The sequence below is a fragment of the Camponotus vicinus genome, unplaced genomic scaffold, assembly GCF_025532165.1.
Source record: "Camponotus vicinus isolate PSW18456_S1 unplaced genomic scaffold, iyCamVici1.0 SCAF_10, whole genome shotgun sequence".
In the NCBI taxonomy this organism is placed as follows: Eukaryota; Metazoa; Arthropoda; class Insecta; order Hymenoptera; family Formicidae; genus Camponotus; species Camponotus vicinus.
The window spans coordinates 17,256,623-17,275,641 of record NW_028141946.1 but is presented as its reverse complement, the minus strand read 5'-3'; the positions used below and the strand labels follow the sequence as shown (position 1 = coordinate 17,275,641).

The 19,019-nt window shown below is 33.4% G+C and overlaps 2 protein-coding genes across 11 annotated transcripts; one reads left to right on the top strand and one right to left on the bottom strand.

Annotated features, from left to right (window-relative positions):
- The first annotated feature begins 7,170 nt into the window (after positions 1-7,170).
- On the top strand, positions 7,171-15,038 carry LOC145960993 (uncharacterized). Of its 10 annotated transcripts, none has more exons than XM_083080765.1 (7): positions 7,171-7,722; positions 8,500-8,739; positions 12,705-12,834; positions 13,033-13,141; positions 13,520-13,625; positions 13,924-14,313; positions 14,523-15,038. In XM_083080765.1, exons 2-4 carry the CDS (start codon positions 8,580-8,582, stop codon positions 13,088-13,090), a joined length of 348 nt encoding a protein of 115 aa, XP_082936891.1. In that variant the 5' UTR covers positions 7,171-7,722; positions 8,500-8,579; the 3' UTR covers positions 13,091-13,141; positions 13,520-13,625; positions 13,924-14,313; positions 14,523-15,038. The 10 variants fall into 10 exon arrangements, 4 of the variants coding, with proteins under 4 accessions (XP_082936891.1, XP_082936890.1, XP_082936888.1 ...); XM_083080764.1 differs by having other exon boundaries at positions 8,196-8,739; XM_083080762.1 differs by lacking the exons at positions 7,171-7,722; positions 8,500-8,739 and adding an exon at positions 8,771-9,581.
- Positions 15,039-15,155: 117 nt separating this feature from the next.
- Positions 15,156-18,920, bottom strand: Pop1 (POP1 ribonuclease P/MRP subunit). Its single transcript, XM_083080755.1, has 4 exons — positions 18,758-18,920; positions 18,519-18,674; positions 16,368-17,807; positions 15,156-16,256 (listed from the first exon to the last, which is right to left on the bottom strand). The coding sequence occupies exons 2-4, from the start codon at positions 18,643-18,645 to the stop codon at positions 15,214-15,216; spliced, it is 2,610 nt and encodes an 869-aa protein (XP_082936881.1). The 5' UTR covers positions 18,646-18,674; positions 18,758-18,920; the 3' UTR covers positions 15,156-15,213.
- Between the last annotated feature and the right edge of the window lie 99 nt (positions 18,921-19,019).

Genomic DNA, 19,019 nt, shown 5'->3' with positions numbered 1-19,019 from the left:
CCCACCGCGACAAGGTGTACCCCATGGGAGGGTTATATTATATATAATTTTATATATAATATAATACATAATTTGAAATTTATTTTGTAATATAGTACATAAATTTAAATTCGCAAATATAAACGATAAATAAAAATATAAAGGATAAGAGAACATCTATTATACAAAGCAATGTTCAAAATAATTGGTTTTAAATTTAATTATTGCGCGCAATTAATTTTTACATTTTTACTTTTAAATAGATACATTTTAATATTATAAACTGCGTAATTACAAAATAATTTATATTTCTTAGATATAAACTTTTAAAAATATGATAAATAAAAAAATTTCTATTTTTTTATATGTGAAATATTTAAATAAATATATTAATTTGAAATGTTTTATAAAACATGAAAGTATCTGAAAATATTAATTAATAAAAAATTTTATAAATGTTTTAATTATTTTAAAATAAAATGGAATATTTTTTATAAGTATATGTATTATATATGTTACAATTTAAAATCACTATTAAATCACAATCAAAGAAATAAAATGAAACGAGAAATATGTATATTTTGAATATATATATTATTGATAAATAATTTATTGTTGCGTCCGCGGAACGCGGTATATATCGAACGCGATATATATCGAACGCGCGCGACACAAACGGCATACGCTGACGCTCGTGCACTCGTAAATAATAACGCGACTTAAGGTGCACAAGAATTTTAATAAATCGCGAGTAACATACAAGAATTCAGAATAATCGTAAAACGGATCACAAATAGACGCGCGTCCGCACAACTTGACAGCTGGGCTTAGACTCTCTGACAGTCGTTGTTTATAACAATATCTTGACAACGCGCGCGAAAACGATCTTCTTCGAAGGAATTCAACGGGTGACGAATACATCCAGCGGGACGGGACGCGGGGACGCAACAATATAATAAATAATGAATGTGATAATTAATTTATATTAATGACTTACATCATATCTTATTGCTCCATCCACTTCCAAAACTTCCTTTTTTCTTTTGCTTCCTTCGCTCTTTTCTCGTGGCACTTTTAATCCTCGTTGCACTTACACTTATTCACGAAAAGTTCCTCGTTGCACTTGCAATTGTGTTTAGAGAAAGAATTTGATAATATATGAAACGTCTCACATCACTACTTCACTGCTCAAGAGCCACTGAGCGAATGATCGTAAGTCAAGAACATTACCGCGGTACTGTTTATATCGCCAGGGTCGACTATGTAAAGAAAGAATTTGATAATATATGAAACGTCACTACTTTATTGCTCAAGGTTACTGTGCGAATGACCGTAAGTCAGAAACATTACCGCGGTACTGTTTATATCGCCATGTTCGACTTATACTACGTTATTGTTATAATTCGTCGTTGAAATCTTCTACGAGTTATTGCCGATTAAGAAAATTTAAAGCATTGGTTGAAATTTATTTAATTCTAATAGATATCGTTAAGGAAATTATTATAATAAACATTAATAATCGAAAGATCATAACAAAATTAATTCTTTTATCCCCTTTTATGTATCCCCTGTTTCAATTTTTATTCGCAGTAATTAATGATTGCGATGCGATAAAGATTTATCGTTGCGATACAGTTTCATGTCGTTTATTATAAGTTAATTAATTTTTAATTATTAATAATTATATCAAATCATGTTTCGATACTAATCGTAATCGTGTTTAGAAAAATATTCGACAATATGCGAAGCAAAATATGTAGTATAATTATAATATAATTTATAAATTAATGATGCTATCAACATCAAATAAATATATATTCGAATTTATTCAAATATTTTCAATAATACGGATAATTTGATGTTGCATGAGAGCATTATAACACACACGCTTGGACTTACAATAATATTATATATATAGAAAGAAAGAGAAAGGAAAGTTCGGAGAGTAAGATAATTTTTCGAAAAATGAAGATATATTTTCCATTTTTCGAGACTTTTATTCAAGATTTATTCTCTATTGTGAGTGTTATAAATAACTTTTACACATAGTTTTGTTATAATTTTCATAATAACTTGATATACATAATAAATTGTTATATAGAATATATACATAGAATATTTTATTATATTACATGAAAATATCAGAAATGCGTACAATGTAAAATTTATTAGAAATTTTTAGATTGGCGTATATAGCTGATATAATCTATCGCAATCAAAAGAATCACTAATAAATTTATCGATTATGTCTTTCAATTAAGAAAGAGCACCCGGAATTTTATGTATTTTGTAAGGTTTTCTAAAAGAAATATTATCGCGAAAAGATAAACTAAGTTTCGATGTTACCCAATGATTAAATGAGAAAAAAAATTGCGATTTAAATTTCACGAATATACACGACAAATAAATAAATTGACAGTAATAGTAATATTTAATTACAATCCGTGTAATTTTTATAATAATCGCAACACAACGTGCGCACACGCAATATAATTATTATCGTTTTATATGATAATAAGAAAGTATCAAGTAATTAATTTTTCTGTTGCATTTAACAGTTAACACTTAGCAATAAAACGATAATTTATTTTATTGTGATTTTTATAAGAATAATTATTTCTTTAACGATACTTAAAGATTAAGTGTATTTTATTCGATGTTTTATCATTCAACTTTTTAACAATCTAAATACAATTGAAATTATTATTAATTTTAATTCTTGTCACACACTTCTATTTTTAAATCAATATGTCAAAAATTAAATTCAAATATAATCAATTAATATTCTTATAGATCTATTCTTTATAAAACTCAAAATAATTTATTTTGTAAAACTAATTATTACGCGCAATCAATTTTTTTATCTTTAAGAGATTTATCTCTGATATTAATACTTTAAATGTAAAATTAGCAAAAAAATGTTTCTTTATTATAAATTTTTGAAAAATATAATTATATAAAGAGAGTATGTTAATTTTCATATATGAAATATTTAAATAATTATATTATTTAAATAATTATATTATTTAAATATTTCATATATGAAAATTAACATACTCTCTTTATATAATTATATTTTTCAAAAATTTATAATAAAGAAACATTTTTTTGCTAATTTTACATTTAAAGTATTAATATCAGAGATAAATCTCTTAAAGATAAAAAAATTGATTGCGCGTAATAATTAGTTTTACAAAATAAATTATTTTGAGTTTTATAAAGAATAGATCTATAAGAATATTAATTGATTATATTTGAATTTAATTTTTGACATATTGATTTAAAAATAGAAGTGTGTGACAAGAATTAAAATTAATAATAATTTCAATTGTATTTAGATTGTTAAAAAGTTGAATGATAAAACATCGAATAAAATACACTTAATCTTTAAGTATCGTTAAAGAAATAATTATTCTTATAAAAATCACAATAAAATAAATTATCGTTTTATTGCTAAGTGTTAACTGTTAAATGCAACAGAAAAATTAATTACTTGATACTTTCTTATTATCATATAAAACGATAATAATTAAAATATTATTTTAAAAATATTTTATAAAATAAAATATTTATATATAAAAGTATTAATTAATAACAAAAATATTATAAATGCTTTATTATAGATACTTTAAATGTGTTAAAATAAAACCTGGAATATTTTATACATGCATTATATTACGTGATTTTTAGAGCGAATTATATATACCATTGAGAAAATAAAAAAATAATAAGCAATATGTCTATTTTCAAATTAATATATATTGTTGCGTCCACGGAACGATATGTATCGAACGCGCGCGACACAATTGATCGGCACACGCTCGCACTCACGCACTTGAAAATAATAATACGGTTCTTTGAAACACAAGAACCACGAAACATAGAACCACGAGAAACATACAAGAACTCAGATAATTCGTAAAACGAAACACAGATTTTAACGCGCGACCGCTCAGCTCGACAGCTGGACTCAGACTCAACTGACCGTTGTTGATGTTAAACAACCTCTTAACAACGCGCGCGGAGACGATCTTCTTCCATCGACGTACTTCCCGACAGAATAATGGATGGCGTATACATCCGCAGGAACGAGACGCGGGGACGCAACAATATAAATAATAAATAATTTTTATAAATTACTCACCGCATATCTCTCTGGCTGCTTCAGGCTCTTTCACTGTTCTCTGGCTGTCCGATACTTTTCCAAATATCCTTCTCCTTTCTTCATCCTTTGTTTGCACCTTCACAGCACTCATGTTCACTCGCGAACAAACAATTAATTATATTTAGTCATATGTAGAAACGATTGCGAGACACTTTGCACGGCACTCCCGATCACGGAATAATTACGAGAGACGCACTTTAATATATTGTATAAGGGATAGAGAAGTACGATTCGCTCGACGTTTTTATGAAATCAAATTAAATACTAATTCATTACAAATGTTGTTTTCATTATTGATATATATATGCAATACATGTATATTAATACGAATTATAGGATCGAAAGTTTAATAAAATTGAAAGTCATGATACAATAATTGTTTAATTAATAATTAATTTAAGAATATACGACGTATTTCGCACTACGATCTTTACTGCTCGAGTGTTGCCGTGTGAATGATACCAAGACCGTATGACTAGCGCGCTATTGTTTACATCGTCAAGGCCGAACACCGTGTTATTGTCCGTTCGTCATATCGAAATATATTGTATTATATTATATTATATTTTATATTATAATATAATATAATATAAATATGTTAAAGTACGTAAAATATTTCGATGACGAACAGACAATAATACCGACCTTGGCGTAAACAATACATATATTTTATATTATATTATATTATATTTTACGTATTTTGATACAGCAAATAATTTGTCGATATTGATCGCGATCGCGTCTAGAAAAGGATTTAACGGAGCGCCTTGTACTACTACTTTACTCTTTGAGTGTCGTCGCGCGAATAATAATAGAGCCGAGAAAATTAGTCCGAAAGACCGTGTTATTATTATTTTTTTATCGAAACATTTTTCAAGACTATGGCATATAAACTTTAGCGCGCTATTGTTTACGCCGCCAAGGTCGGTGTTATTGTCTTGTTCGTCATCGAAATATTTTACGAAATTTAACACACACACACACACATGTATACATATATATATATATATATATATATATATATATATATATATATATATACATATATGGAATATATTAAAGTATATAGAAGTACTTTAGATTATATAGATTTTTTAATTATATGATTATTTATTAAAAGATTGTATGATGTATCATGGAGCCTTACATTATATTAATTGTTTAGATCCACGATTCAATTATTTTACTGTCCTTATAATCCGAATTATATTTCAATGATTGAAAAATAAAACAATAAAACGTCGCAGACATATTATATTCGACTCTATAAATATCTATAAATATTAAAGAAATAATTTCTGCTCGTAAAAATCGATTTCATATCGAAATAATAATTTATTATTTTAGATTTCTGTTACTATGATTCTCATTATAATTAATTAAATGAATAAATTACGAAATATGCGATTCGAGAATTTTCGTCGCGGTATGTATATAGATATTAATTATGTGTTATTTATAAAAGTTAATTAATTATATTGTTATAATAAATAATTTTCCGATGTTAATCGCGATCGTATCTAGAAAAGAAATTTAACGTCGTATCACTATATTACTCGTTAGAAAATATTAGATAATAACATATGAAATTATATAAATCGTTTCACAATCGACATGCAGATATTACAATGCTATCTGTATCTCATTTATATAATTTCATATGTTATTGTCTAATATTTTCTCTAATGTGTTATATTAATTATTTTGTTTCAATTTTTAATCACGGTAATAAATGATTACGATTCGATAAAGATTTATAGTTGCGATACAGTTTCATGTCGTGAATTAATTTTTAATTAATTAATTTATATTAATATTTAAAGCAAATTATGTTTCGATACTAATCGTAATCGTGTTTAGTAAAAAAATTACAATACAATACGAAACGTTTCTCACCACTACCTTATTACTCGAGAGTCACCGTGCGAATGATAACAAAGCCGAAACATAGCGCGCTACTGTTTATATTTTATATTGTCAAAGTCGAACACCGTGTTATCAATAATTCGTTGCCAAAATATTTTATATATTATAAAATGTACATTAACGCGGAATATATTAAATTAATGAAGTATTTTAATTTATTGATTAAAATTGATTATTTATTAAACAATTTATCCTTTCATTATGCTAATTATTTGCATCTATAATTCGATTGATTTACTTCGTGTTCTCTCACAATCCAAATTACATTTAGATTGTTAAGTAGAACGATAAAGTAACACAGATGAAATATATTTGTGACTCTAAATATTATAATAATAATTATTGTCCGTAAAAATCGCAACGATCGAAGTAATTATTTAATATTTTGGATTTCTATCATTTAATCGATTTTCGATTAAATTGTATATTGTTTAATAACAAGGATTGAGAAAATTAAAACATTGGTCGAAATATAGTTAATTCTAATATTAAAGCTTTAACATAGCGCGCTACTGTTTATTTTTTGTATTGCCAAAGTCGAACACCGTGTTATCGATAATTCGTTGCCGAAATATTTTATATATTATAAAATATACGCTAACGCGGAATATTAAATTATAGAAGTATTTTCATTAATTAATTAAAATTGATTATTTATTAAATAACTTATCACGGAACCTTTCGTTATGCTAATTATTTGAATTTATTCGATTATTTTATTTTCAAAGTCAAATTCTATAATATTTAGTTTTGCATTTTAGAAGACTGACTTAGAGCAAGCTAAATAAATAAATAAATAAATAAATAAAAAATAAATAAATGATGTTGAGAAGAAAAAGAACATACATAAATAAATAAATAAATAATAGCGTGGAAAGAGAGAACATACTAATATTTTTATATAATAAATTATTATTAATTAAATTATTTATATTTTTATTTATATTATTTATATTATCAGAAAGACATATGTTACCCTCTGAGAAAATTCGTGGACATTTGCTTTGTAGTTCATGTTCACGTTTTTAATGTCCACAGAGGGAGTATCGCTTCCAGGGATCACTTAAAAGCGGGCCATGACATCTCTCAGTCTTCTCTTTGCGGAAACAATGGCTGCGTTCAGCAGAAAAAGCTGCTTTGCAACTGTTGTAAAATTCGTGAGCCTGATTGGTGTATGCTTTTAATTTTGACTGAATCTAAGAGCAACCTTACTCTCAAAAGACTGGACGCAGTGGCCAAAAGAATATTTAAAAAAGAAAAGAGGAAAGATTGGAGAGATTTCTGTCTCTCCCTTTCACCTAGCATTCCCCTTGCCTATATTGGGAGAGTTATCAAGACCTTCAAAAATAGACAACTCAACCCTCCTCCCCTTTCTATTCCGTTTAACTTTGAAATCCCACCAGAAATCCAGCAAATCCTTGACGACAATCCTTGTCCACCCTCCTTAGGTCCATATTCTGAATCCTCTTTTATTGATAAAAGTGCCTTTAAAAGTGGCTTATAAGCCTTCTGATTGGCTGTAAGCTAATTTTGAGGAAGATGCTCTTGTCACCCAGTGAGTCGTGTCGCTAAGTGAGGCTAATTTTGAGGAAGATGCTCTTCTCACCCATACTCTCACCTCGCTTATAAATGAGTCTGGATTGTCCGATCAAGTAAGTCTCAACAATAACATAATTAAAAATCCATCATCTCTCAAGGGTTCGTCTATTAATCGTCAACAAAAACGGAACAAAGAAAAAGAAAACATAAATGACTCCCTAACCTCTAACAAAATTCAAATAGTTGACGTCAACTTTCCTCCCACGACACACACCCCGTCAATAACTGGTTCTCTAATCTCTATTAATGACTCTATTCGAAGAAATAGATATTCGGAGAACAATCACGGTCCGTTTGACATACACATACAACGGATCAACAATCCCTCTGCTCCACTACATCCTATTACAATCGGCGGACTAATTAACAGGCTCAACATAGACGGAATCATTGAGATCAAGAAGGCGGGTTACTCTAAAGTTTCAGTATTTTTATAAACAGGACAGGCTGCTAACTCTCTTACAGAAGATCCACGCCTTAAAGAAAACGAGTTAATAGCATTTATCCCTCCTTTTCGTACTTCCAGAAAAGGAATCATAAGAAATGTCCCCCTGGACTTAACCGAAGACCAAATCCTTGAGGGTACCAAGAGCCCTATCAAGGCCCTATCAGTCAGAAGATTAAATCGCAGAGTCACTCATCACAACAGAGCCTCTCAAGGACAACATCTAAATAACACTCAGTCCTTCGTAGAAGGCACACTCACACCTTCATATTCAGTTGTTATCACATTCGAAGGCCAGAAACTTCCTACTTACGTCACTCTTCTATGTAAATCACCCTATCACTCCATACGTCTCTAGAGTCTCCATGTGTCACGCCTGTTATAGATTCGGCCACATCAAGGCCTCCTGCAAGGGGTTTCCAAGATGCCTGCATTGCGGAGAAAAAGGCCACTCTGCAAATAAGGATGACTGTCCCCTCTGGCAAAAGCCACCCATTTGTGCCAATTGTAAAGGAGAACACCGCGTCACCGATCCCAGTTGCCCAGAGCTGCAGATCCAAGGATATCAGAGAATACGCAGCGTATAGAAATATCTCCATTGCCGACGCTAACTGCATCATAAGAGGTTAAAGATCACCGCCTCCTTTCTCCTCTTCCTCAGAGGAATTTCCACCACTTCCTCCTCGAGACACATACCCCTTTCCTCACACTAAATCAACAGACAGTTCGTTCGCGTCACGCTTTTCTTCGCGATCGTACGCAAAATCTATCTCCCGAGCTCAACTAGACAAATCCTCTGCCCCTCCTTTATTCAAGTCTAAATCTCTTCCTACATTATCCTAAGCACCAAAAAATTATTTACAACAATCTTACCTCTCAGTCATATCTCTCGCGCTCCATTTCCAAACCCTCTTTATTTTCTTCTTCTGTCTCTTTTTCCATTCCACTTCATAAGTCATCAAGTAATACTAGCCACAACAACGCAACGAGTTCTGCTAACAATAACCTCTCTCAAATCTTCTTAAACAACGCTAACTCCATCAAAACCTCTTCTAGCGCAGACATCAACAAACTCATACATAAATTCTCTTCTCTCATTATGACTCCTAATTTTCCCGCAGAATCACTAGCTAATGCAATCTCTTTCATTGAAGGTTTTCTAAAGTCGCAAGACACCTCCTCGTCATTGCTACAAGATGACAATCTCCTTTCCGCTTAATGACCTTACAATCTTACAATGGAATTGTCGCGGAGTCATCAACAAGAGGGAACTTTTAGTCGACCTCTTAGACCAGTTTGACATCTTTGCCTTCTCCGAAACCTGGTTAACTACAGATCGAAAATTATTCTTCAAGAACTACCACATCTTGAGACAAGATGGCCCCTCCAGCCACTCAGGAGGAGTTCTGCTAGCCATCAGGCGAAATATTCCATTCCACAAAGTCAACACTATTCCTTCTTTCCTAGGTACTCTAGAAACAATTTGTATTGAAATACCAGCCTCCCCCAAACCTTTACTCATTGCATCAATTTACAAACATCCCGGCCCCTCAGACTCTTCCCTTTGGGAGAACTTTTTCTGTTTTTTTGACTCTTTCTCATATGCTCACATCATCATCACTGGCGATTTTAATGCCCACCACATTTCGTGGGGTAGCTATCACTCCGATCGCTCAGGTAAACTTCTTCTGGAAGCCACACTAGAGCATCATCTCTTTCCTATTAATGACGGCACTCCTACCCGCCTCTGTCACTCTCACAACCTCCCGTCGGTCATAGATCTCACTTTCGTCTCATCTTCCCTAGCCCCTTTCATATCCTGGGAATCGTACAAAGACTCCTTGGACAGCGATCACATTCCCTCTATCACTCGCATCATCCTTCTGTAAAACTGTACGTTACCAATAGATGGCGTTAATTCAAAAGCCGGTAACTGCCGCCGCCAATATGTAACGGGTGGCAGAGAAAGCTGGCGACGCTAATAAGAACGCGTGAGCGAGGTCGGACAGACACTCACCTCCGAATAGCGAATTAAGCAAGTCTCATATCTGTGATTAATAAAGTGATTTATTTCTAAAAAGAAAATTAACAAGAGCCGATTCCAGAGCGAATTCCATCCTTCCGGTTCTTTCGTCCTCATCCTTCGGTACATCTTCGATAAGTTAGAGTCTTAGAGCTATCTTAGATAGTCGCGGAGTAGAGAAGACACTATAATCTTTCACTTCCAGCAAAAACTATCTCCTTCTATTCCCACAAACTCAATACTTCTAAGCTAAACTGGAAGTCATTCCAGTCTCTCTTGATCACCCAAGCACCAGACCTACTGCCTCAATTACAGGCCTCAGACGTTCTTCATTTAGAGAAGTATGAAAACTTCATCAATTCCATTAAGAACACTGTTCTATCTCTCATCCCTCAAAAACACAGGAATCAGTACCGAAACCTTCCCCGCAAGAACCATAATTCCCCCTCTTCACAGAAACATTCCTCTCTGCCTTCACCCTGGTGGAACAAGACATGCACCGAGGCAGTCGAACTCAGAAAACAAGCTTTTCGCCTCTTTAGAAAGAGACCTTCTCAGGAAAACTTTTTTAATCTCAAGAGGCAGGAAGCCTCCACAAAGAAAATCCTACGCAACGAGAAACGCAAAAGTTGGAGATCCTTTTGTGAAGAAATCTCTTCTTTTACTCACTTAAATATCCTTTGGAAATTTATCAAGAGATACAAGAATAGATATCTTACATCAACCACTTCCTTTTCTACCTCCTTTTCCAATCATGGTGTAGCTCATGACATGCAAAACACCATCGCTTCTCTATGTCCTTCGTCCTGCGTGGCACCACCTCCAGATTTCAATTTCCCTGACAACACTCGCCCATTGGCTACCGTTTTTGATTTTCCGTTTTCATTAGCGGAACTTCACTTCGTCCTTAATGCGATGGAAAAAAAAGACCTCTCCAGGCCCAGACCAAATCACCTACTCCATGATCTCTCATATTCCCAAGGTCTACCTTTCGGCACTTCTCGGCATATTGAATGAAATTTTCTCTTCTGGAAACCTCCCAGATTCATGGAAACGCTCACTTATATTTTTAATCCCAAAATCTACCTCCGGCAAATACCGTCCTATTTCCTTGACATCCTGCGTATTAAAAACTATGGAAAGACTCATTTTAATGAGATTGGATTGGTGGCTTAAAAGGTATTCAAAACTTCCTAACTCTCAATATGGCTTCAGAAGATCTCGTTCTTGCTTGGACAACCTTTCTATTCTCACTTCCGAAATCCACGTCAGTTTTATAAGAGGAGGTGTCACCGCCTACCTCTTTCTAGATCTGACTAGTGCCTTCGACGACGTTATTCCCAATATCCTCTTTGAGGATCTCAAAGAGATGGGCCTTCCCATTAAACTTTGCAAATTTATTTACAACCTAATTCATTTAAGGACCATTCAATTCTCTATTAACGGAGAACTCTCCAAAAAATATCACACTCGCAAAGGGGTTCCGCAAGGATCAATTCTCAGTACTACCTACTTTATTCAACCTCTATGTAGCTAAATTGAAAAAACACATCAGTGAAGAATGCGAGATTATCCAATTCGCGGACGACATAGCCATCTTTTCTAGCTTAGTCAACATTGGCAAGGTTCTATCTAACCTTGAACTCTCAGCCAACAAGGCCTACAGATTTCTCTCTTCCAGAGGTCTCACTGTCTCTCCTTTTAAGTCGTTACTCGTTCTCTTCACAAGGAAACATATTAATCCGACCGCTTACTCTATCTCAATTAACAATTCGTTGATCCATTCTATTTCCTCATGTCGCTTTCTAGGGATCTAAAAGGGACTCGATTCTTCTGATAATCGTTAATTGAATGGATGGCTCGAATGATTCTGATACAAATGATTGCTCCGAATGATTGATAAATGATGATAAAGAATGATTTACTGATGCCGAAAACTGTCGAATCACGCCGGAAAACGAACGCAAGACCGGGTGGATGGAAATATCGATGAAATGGATTAATGAGAAAAGATCTATTAAGAATATGGATGAATGTGAATCGGAAAAACAGGGTGAAGCCCGCACAGATACTCTGATATAATTATAGACAAGAATACTTTGACTTTATTTCTCTAAGTAAATTCTAACTCGCAATGACTCTCTCGCTTCGCTCTATCTGCTCTTCTCAAAGGAGAGTGTCGTGCTCTCTGCGCTATCGCACCTGGGTGCTCTGCATGCTGAGGAATCAAATTCCCCCACCCGTTATACCATGTGGCGGCGGTTACAATACTCGTGACGCCATCTATTTGTAACCTCAGATCTTACAACTCGGCCATCTTGGCTTTTTGCGCCGTCTCGGTGCGTCAGTCAGTTTACTACCTTACCGGTTTACGAATTTTGCAATGTTTGCAATAATTAGACGCAATTTATAGTTAACATAGGCCCATATTCTGAATCCTCTTTTATCGATAAAAGTGCCTCTAAAAGTGGCTCATAGCCAATCAGAAGGCTTATATGCCACTTTTAGAGGCACTTTTATCATTAAAAGAGGATTCAAAATATGGGAATATAATTAATTGCTTTCAGATTTGTTTAAGCTAACCCATGGTTTTATCCGATCTGAAGAAAGAATTGTGTTTAAAGGCCTAGCTGTCAGATTAAAGCCGGGAATGTCACGGATGACATATCGATTGTTCCCAAGGCTCTTCGCTATAAGGTAAGGCCCTTTATATTTCGGTTTGAACTTTGAATTAACACCAGGTACTATTCGAATGTTTCTGACTAACACATAATCACCTTCTTTATGCATTGTCGGTTTAACGCTACGCTTATCCTTATAACTTTTATTGTAACTTCTAATTTCTTCAGTCGTTTGAAGAGCTTTATCTCTATAATTAATTCGTTGGTTTTCTAGATCAGTATCAACATTTGCCAAGGCTTTAGTGAAGTCTGCAAAAGATGAATCGGTGTGACTGGTCAAAACCAAATAGAAGTTTAGCTTGACTGGATTTGATACTTGAATGGTAAGCATTATTAATAATATACTGTAACGTTCCCAAATGTTGATTCCAATCGCTAGAAGTATTTAACAATTTTGTAAAAGATGTTTTAAGAAATCTATTGACACGCTCCACCATTCCATTAGCCCAGGGAGCTGCTACCGCAACTTTTCTATGTTTAATATTATTCTTATTCATATATTCAGCAAATTGTTTCGACGTAAAGGCAGTACCTCTGTCAGTTACTAATTCTACTGGTTTTCCAAATGTATTACAAATTTTCTCCATATAAAATGTAACTTCATTAGTTCCTGTCGACTTCATCGCAAACAACCATGTGAATCGAGTGAATGCATCTACTATAACTAATATATGTTTATGATTTTCAAATGTATCCTGCAGTGGACCGAAGTGATCAGCGTGCAGTATTTGCAACGATGAGCTGGGCAATGGATATAGAGCAGTCTCTCTCTCAAATCTATTCGAGGAATCGTTCGACATAAGACAAGTAAGACAATTTTCAATATAATCATACACTTCTGAGTTCAAAGCCTCTTCTTACTTTTCTATTTATTCTGCTGAAGCCCTAGCTATCCTTTACACCTTAAATTACATTCTAGACAACTCAATTCCTATAGCGGTGATCTTTTCTGATTTAAAGAGTGTCATTGATACTCTTGCTTCACATAATTTCGGTCACTCATGCAATTACATTATCTACATCATTCGTCAGAAGCTACTAGAAATTTACAGACTCAACCATATAGTTACTATTGTATGGATACCTTCTCACTGTGGCATTCTAGGAAACGAGACAGCAGACTGCTTAGCGAAAAACGCCACCTCGCAAGGTACTTCCATAACCGACACGGTTCCTCATTCGGATTTCTACCCCATAACAAAAAAAAAAGTATCTGGAAAACTCGACCAAATTTTTAAAGTCACAAGCACACCACAAAGGCAAAAAATACTTTCTGCACTTTGATGGACTACAATCCAAACCATGGTTCCACTCCTTTGATATAGACCGAGAGGCCATTGTCACCTGCGCCAGAATCAGAAGCAATCACTACTCACTAAACGCAAGTCTACATAGATGCAACATAATTCATGATCCTTCATGTCATTGCGGTCACCCTCTTCAAGACGTGGAGCATATTTTCTGGCATTGTCCCACATTTCGAGCACCCAGAGAAGTACTGACTAAACAATTTCTTCAGCAAAAAATTCAACCACAACATCAAATCCAAGATATATTGAGGAGGCCTATCCTCGGAGTCATTAAATCCATTCACTCCTTAAAAAAAATCGACATACACATATAATAACTTGGTTCTATCCATTTCTAATCTCACGTCCCTTGCACGCTTATCAACTATCACTAAAACTGGCAAACATATTTCAGTTTACTACCTACATCTTAGATCAGATCATCTCAACATCATTCCAAGACAACTAACTGACTGCCAAACTACTCTTAAACAGAGCAGCTTCCACTTATACTCAAAGAAGATACAGACACAAATATTTCTACAAGAGGAAGCATAAACTCAAACCCTACATTTCTATTACCAGTTGATGGCCGGATTACACCCTAAAAGGGACGTGCCCAAATAAACCAAAGAAGAAGAAGAAAGATTATATAGGATCGATACAAAGAAGAAAGAAAGATATAAGTTTCATGTAACAGAAAGTGTAAAAAACCGTAAAAGATAAAATTGGTTGTTAGCACGTTAAACATTATATATAAAAAAATCATTATAATTGTATAACAGATAATTGGAAATTATATTTTATGTAGTTATTTTTGTGTATCGCCCGATAAATGTACATTTAGAAGCAAAGTGTATTGAAGAGCAAAATTAAATCATACTGTTTAATGAAAGTTTTAAATAAAACCAGACAAATTGATTACTATCAATCCAACTGTTATTGACTCTTGAGAAATGATTTTTAATGATAATAATGTAAAAAAATATTTTAAATATTTGGGTTGCACAAAAAAAAATTAAAAAATATATTCATTGACACATTTACATACACTTGCACAGATATATAATGTATTTCATAAGATAAAAAATATACCTATCACACATTTAAAAATCTAATAATATATCTAATTGTGCTAATCTGTACTGTCGTTTTTTAGTGTTCCTAACGAGAACAATGTTAGACTTTTTGCGAATAATTTCGAGTAGCGAAAGTAATGTGACATATCCGATGCCAATACCTTTCGCACGAAGAAATGAATAACCGCCTATCGTTACGTATCCCATGACTTCTCTATCGCAGGAATGGCGAACTTCCGTCGATTCTGGGAGATACAATTTTCTCATTTCTTCCGCATGATCTGATATCATTTTGCGATGTTCTGAGAGTTTTGCATGATTAATCACGTCATGAATGACATCAAATTCCTCCGGCAATACATTATCTTGAAACTTTTTCTTCCGTTCAACTCTGTGCCGTCTTAGTCGTTTCAATTGCATCAAGTGTTCTTTACGTAATATTTTGCGGGACTTTTCACTCGGATCGGTGTGACATTTTTCAAAAGGCCCGGCATACTTTTTATTATTTTCGAATCTTTCCAAATCCTCGTGTGTCGGCATACATATGATCGCGAATTCCTCCGGCGTTCCTTTGCCCACCATAGACAATTGGACTTGTACCAGGCAATTTTTATATTCATCGAATTCTTGAAAATTGAATTCTGACTCTTGGACAGTTTTGGACCTTGCATTCTTACGTTTAATAGGAGTTTCAATTTCTATTTTTAAAAGAGCTAAAGGTCTAAAGTGTCTCAGAACGTAAAAATCTTCAATGTCCGACCAGCCCTTGGTTAAATTTTTCCAATCACAGAAGAAAGGACTATGAATGCCAAATTTGATAAAGTTAACTCTTCTGCTTGGTGGATGAGAAAAATATTTGTTGGTTAATTCCTCCTTTCTAGTCAACGCCTCCCTCGTGTAAGCAGGAGTGTCGGGATCATTAATATCAGGTACGTATGTTCCTAAACTTTCAAAAGCTATCAATTTGGATTCTCGAAGAGCGCCTACTCTTGCACATCGCATTATAAGTGCAATCCAAAATGCCATTGCCCATCTAGATGGTATAATAATATCTATCCTGGAACCTAAACCTGTAACAATATACCAATGTACTTTTAATTGCAATCGAGGAACAATGGATTTAAATTTTTTTAAAACTATATACCTTATGTGAATAATTGTAAATTATACTTATTACATACCTAAAGGGGCTACTGCTGGTTTCTGAATAAGAAGTATCGGTATTTTTGCCATTACATCCTTACTAAAGTATTGATCATTTGACATACCAGGTACAAGACACTCGCTTCTAAGTTTATTGATTGTGTTTGTGGATACACAAGAATTGCTTACAATATGACGTATTTGTGCATCCCAAATAGGAGAACGATTTAAGTCAGTTGGTAACTGACAATCTAAATTTTTATCAGACGAAGGAATCTCAGTTTTCGTCCTTTTTACGGGTAAATAAAAGCGTGGATCTAAAACAGTTAATCCAATAATCATATTTGATAACAGAAAACTTGGTGATCCTAAAACCTTCATCGATTGCCACAACTGCTCTTGTATCTTAAAAGCTTCTATATTTTCTCTTTCTTTATAGTATTTAGTATGCCACATTTTTTCTCTAAGATTTTGTATAGTCAAATCTTTGGTATTTTTTTCATTTTCATCAATTGCCATTTTCTCCACAGGTTGCATAGAAACATTATCATCTGATGACATTGTATCTAATTTTTCATTTAACGAGCTATCCTGTCCTTCTTTCATAGGGCAATTTTCCGAATCCAAATCTAGTTCAGTTAAAGATGGTACATATAATGCTTCTCTTAGTACAGTTAAAGCTACTGGCCCAGAAAGTCTGAATCTATTTAATGCATATCTTAATACAAGCATTTTACAGCCTGCGTCATTTGTGTACAAATCATTTAAATTGTGTGAAATGTCAGTTTTATCTTGTTCAGCATCATTCTGTTTAAACTCAAAACTAGATATAATCTCACTAAGAAAATCACTATAAAAAGCAGGATGTACCCATATCCAAATGGTTTTAATGTCTGTCTCGCTTAGCTTCCAGAAAAAGTCCACATTACCAATAGGGAAATGTGGATAGCCATTCTTTTTAAAGAACATTACTGTACCTTCTTTTTGACCATTGGTGTACATCTCTGTTGCAAAGGTTTTTCTTGGATTACAATGTTCATTCAAAGTTGTTTCCAACACATTTTTCTCTCCTACTATTTCGATACAGGTATAGTAAGAAATATCTTGTAAAAGGCAGTTTTGTGTTATAGCTCTGTAACTGGCTCTAAAGCTCTTGTCGTTTGAATAATTTGGAATTTTATATCCCCACTTGTCGATCATGTGAAAACGTTTTGCATGCCAAATGTGAGTCTCCAACCAGATTTTGTTACGTTGTCTGCGGCAATATTCGGAAAGTAAATTGCGTGGCCTCCTACGATACTTCCGGGATGGTCGTTTACTCGTCGATGGTAAATTCTGGCCGTTCGCCGACTTTGCCATTTGTGCCGAATGTGCCTCACGCAATCTACGTGGCAATCTTTTAACGTTGTGGGACATGACACGTCTGCGCATGTATACAGGAAGCTTTTGAAATATTAACTTGGTTTGCTTAGGATTTTCTGTAACAGAAGAAATTGTTTTCTTATTTCAATTACAATCAAATCTTGACTTTTCATTGTTGAATGTTACCTTTGTGAGAAATTGTATAAAAAGGAAAGTCGATCTTGGAAGAGATAAAAGGACTATTGTTTCTATCAGTTAAAAAGGTAGAGGAACTACTTCTTAAAGTGAGGATAAGGAGGGAATTTGTGGACCAGGAGTGAGTTGTTTAATACAGTATTTATCTAAGTAGAAGGTTGCGGGAAAGACATATTTAAGGAAGCTTTACGTTTTTTGCAAGGTATACATTTTTTTAAAATTTATACATTATATAAAAAATATTTTAGGAATTAAAAGAATCCTAATTCTCATTTAGTGTCGATTTTAAAAATCAAAAAGTTTCTCTGAATAAAAATAAAATGCGTTTTAATTTCTTAGGGAGAATTTATGTATATTTCTACGATGTAAGATTGATTTCATGGCAAATATATCAAATTTACAAATTGCTCTTAAATATTTGGCTAATAGTAATTATTGATTTCATATTTATATTTTGTTTTTTAGTATTTTTTTTAGGAAAATTATTTTTTGAGGTTTTATTTGTTTAGAAAAATGATTTTTTTTTTTTGACGAAAATTACTGTAAATTATTTTTAAAGACTTTTTTATTAAACATTTTTTGCACACAAGGTAGAATACTTGGTATTTTTTTTACCTTTGTAAGATACATACCAATCGAAGATGTCATCGCGGAAATTTCACGGGCTCGTGAAGAGACGAATTGCATGATAGACACTTCGGATGGAAGGGTTTCGGATCCTCCCAAATATTCGTCAAATTGTTTCCTCTTCTTTGCCATGACGTTCGAGTTCGCACGTTTTTTCGCGCCTAAAGAGAAATTACACGATTGTTAATCCACGTGGACTAAACAAATAAACCGTGTTCATGCAATTTTATAGTAAGATACTGACGTCTTTTTTCTTCTTCTTTTTTTATTGACAAGGAACAAGGGACGTCTTCTTCAAGGTACTAAAAATAGGTATCTTAAGGTATCTAATCTAATGTTTGATGCAGACACGAAATGCAGAGTCCACATGTCTCTCCTCACCTCTACCATAGAAATTTGTGGTAGTCATGGAAACGGAAAGGTCTGCTTTGGCACGAACGATGTAGCTTACGTAGACAGGCTGCGGTAAAGAAAGATGCGTCAACCAATCAGGTAAAGGGAGATGA

Bases quoted from the DNA above. Each gene is read 5' to 3' on its own strand.
- LOC145960993 (XM_083080762.1), top strand. From the start codon at position 9,311: ATGACAATCTCCTTTCCGCTTAATGACCTTACAATCTTACAATGGAAT. The intron at 9,582-12,704 runs GTACTCTAGAAA...AATTGCTTTCAG, and splicing joins CACTATTCCTTCTTTCCTAG to ATTTGTTTAAGCTAACCCAT. The intron at 12,835-13,032 runs GTAAGGCCCTTT...TTGGTTTTCTAG, and splicing joins CCAAGGCTCTTCGCTATAAG to ATCAGTATCAACATTTGCCA.
- Pop1 (XM_083080755.1), bottom strand. From the start codon at position 18,645: ATGGCAAAGAAGAGGAAACAATTTGACGAATATTTGGGAGGATCCGAA. The intron at 17,808-18,518 runs GTATGTATCTTA...CTTCTGTTACAG, and splicing joins CGCGATGACATCTTCGATTG to AAAATCCTAAGCAAACCAAG. The intron at 16,257-16,367 runs GTATGTAATAAG...ATATTGTTACAG, and splicing joins ACCAGCAGTAGCCCCTTTAG to GTTTAGGTTCCAGGATAGAT.